Source organism: Myiozetetes cayanensis, unplaced genomic scaffold, assembly GCF_022539395.1.
Source record: "Myiozetetes cayanensis isolate MyiCay16 unplaced genomic scaffold, myiCay2020 scf23, whole genome shotgun sequence".
NCBI classification, from domain to species: domain Eukaryota; kingdom Metazoa; phylum Chordata; class Aves; order Passeriformes; family Tyrannidae; genus Myiozetetes; species Myiozetetes cayanensis.
In genome coordinates this window covers 9,093,762-9,096,333 of record NW_026087445.1, presented here as the reverse complement: position 1 = coordinate 9,096,333, position 2,572 = coordinate 9,093,762, and the positions used below count along the sequence as shown (strand labels likewise).

The following is a 2,572-nucleotide window of genomic DNA, read 5'->3' as shown; positions in this document are numbered from 1 at the left end:
GTCCCGTCCCCATGGCAACGGCCCCGCCCCCGCCGGGGCCCCGCCCCCGGCGGCGCATGCGCGGCGCGGCGGGCGCTGAGGGCGCTCAAGGAGAGCCGCCATGCCCGGGACGGTGCGAGTGCCCTCGCTGGAGGAGCTCGATGTGCAGGAGGTGAGCGCGGCCCCTTCCCCGCCCGGCTTTCCCCTTGCTTCGCACTCCCCACCGCCCTGCCCTCACGGCCGCTCTTCCCCCGCCGCAGGTGGCCGTGAGCTCGGCCGTGCTGAAGGCCGCGGCGCACCACTACGGCTCGCAGTGCGACCGGCCCAACAAGGAGTTCATGCTGTGCCGCTGGGAGGAGAAGGACCCGCGCAGGTGCCTCAAGGAGGGCCGGCAGGTCAACCAGTGCGCCCTCGACTTCTTCAGGTGAGCGGGGACGCGCCGGGGCACACGGGCCTGGCCCGGCTGTGGTACTGGAGCCCCTCTGCTCTGAGACAGGCCGGCGGTGTTCGCCTGGAGGAGGGAGGGCTCCAGGGTGACCCTGGTGCAGCCTTTCACTGCCTGGAGGGGCTCCAGCATTGCTGGAGAGGGACCTGTGACAAGGGGTACTAGTGACAGGACGAGGGGGAATGGCTTCCCTCTGCCAGAGGGCAGGGCCAGATGGGATATTGGGAAGGGATTTCTCTCTGAGGGTGGGCAGGCCCTGGCACAGGTTGCCCAGAGAAGTTGGGGCTGCCCCATCCCTGGGAGTGTCCCAGGCCAGGTTGGACAGGGCTTGGAGCAACCTGGGCTAGTGGAAGGTGTCCTTGCCCATGGCAGGGGGTGGCACTGGATGGTCTCTAAGGTCCCTTCCAACCCAAACCGTTCTGTCATTCTATTTAAAAGTGCCACCGCTGTCACAGCCTTCAAAGCCTTTAGTTTTGCTTCTTAAACTTTAGCTCCAGGGGATAGAGGCCACTTGGTTTGCCTTGCATCTTTGTGCATGACTTTATCCTTTCTCATGAAGCCCTGTGGCTTGTGTTGTTTGTCCTCCCTGTTCCACAGGTGAACTACTGTGAAAGCTTAAGCAGGTGCACCAAAGGTGTAGATCCAAGATGTGGGCTGGTATTGCTGGTAAAGGACCTCCTGTAATTAGCTCAAAGCGTGCCCACCTCCAGTCCAGCAGCTGGCAATCAGAAACCTCTGTTCTAAGCGTGGCTTCTTGAGCTTGAGATACCAAAATAAATTGGAAGCATTAGAGCATTGCACAGTGTGGGGGAGCTGTGAACCTCTACCCAACCAGAATTCAATAACATTAAAGTTATTGCTACCACTAGTTGTAGTTACAGTGATAGAAATTTTAGGGGTATTTTTGTCACGATCTGTTTAATGCTTCAAGTACTGACTTCTCTGAAGACTCAGAGCTGCAAGAAACACTTTACCACAAGCTGAGGTGGGAGTGAGTAAGAGAGAAGAGCACTAAAGCTGTGACAGGTGCTGAGGGTTTTCTGTGTGTGGCCCCTCACAGGAAGATCAAGACCCACTGTGCAGAGCCCTTCACCGAGTACTGGACGTGCATCGACTACACCAACCTGCTGGAGCTGCGGCGCTGCAGGAAGCAGCAGGCAGCCTTTGACAGCTGTGTGCTGGACAAGCTGGGCTGGGTGAGACCTGATCTGGGAGAGCTCTCCAAGGTAACTTCACTGCCTCTTTGGTGTCACAGTCAGATCCTTCTCTCCCTCCATGTGGACATTTGTCCAGAGCAGGTCTCCAGGTCTCCTGGCCAGATGGTGATTCCTGAACTCAACAGACCAAGTTTGTGGACTAATAGAGTCAAGACTCTGTCAGCACTTTCCTGGGTTGCTTTCCTAGAAGATTTGTGCTTTTTTTAGACAGTGACACTCTTGCTTTTTGCTTTTCTTTTAGGAGTGTAGAGACTTCTCCTTTAGGAGTGAAGCTCACACCCCTGTGGAACTACTCTGTAGTTTTGAGTGAAATGCCCCTCCCTTCACTTTCTTAAAAAGTACTCAGGAGCTCTGATCAGCTGAACGCTGTGTCCTTAGTGCTGCTTGGTAGTTTTTCCTTGAAGTTCTGACTCAGTGTGTCTTTTCTGGTAAATGCTGCGGGAAGTTGTCTCATCCCTTTGTTTTCCTTTCCAGGTTACAAAGGTGAAGACAGACCGTCCTTTGCCTGAGAATCCTTATCACTCTAGAGCCAGACCAGAGCCAAACCCACCCATTGAAGGGGAGCTGAAGCCTTCTCCCTTTGGCAGCAGGTTCTTTTTCTGGAGCTGGTGAAGCGGGCAGGCTGTGCCTCAAGTGCAGGGATGTGTTGCTGTACGTGTAAATTGTCCGGTGTGCACTGGGTATAAGTAACGATTAAAGAGCCCCAAACCGTCACGTGGCTGAGCAGAGTTCTTTAAACTCCCCCTCACAGCAAGGAGAACAATGCATTTCCCTGTTTGCTCTGCAGTCACACAGCCCCTGGGACCCCCTGAGCCCCAGTCACGCCAGCGGGCTGGCGCTGGCACAGCTTTGCCCATGACGTGTGCAGATGTAGCCCAGGTCTTGGACTACTGTCCCCATCAATCACAAACTGGTGTGAGACTTCATTTAC

At 55.6% G+C, this 2,572-nt stretch overlaps 1 protein-coding gene across 1 annotated transcript; it reads left to right on the top strand.

The window, feature by feature from the left end:
• Positions 1-48: 48 nt before the first annotated feature.
• Positions 49-2,355, top strand: NDUFA8 (NADH:ubiquinone oxidoreductase subunit A8). Its single transcript, XM_050320325.1, has 4 exons — positions 49-151; positions 240-403; positions 1,485-1,650; positions 2,116-2,355. Exons 1-4 carry the CDS (start codon positions 101-103, stop codon positions 2,251-2,253), a joined length of 519 nt encoding a protein of 172 aa, XP_050176282.1. The 5' UTR covers positions 49-100; the 3' UTR covers positions 2,254-2,355.
• The last annotated feature ends 217 nt before the right edge of the window (positions 2,356-2,572 follow it).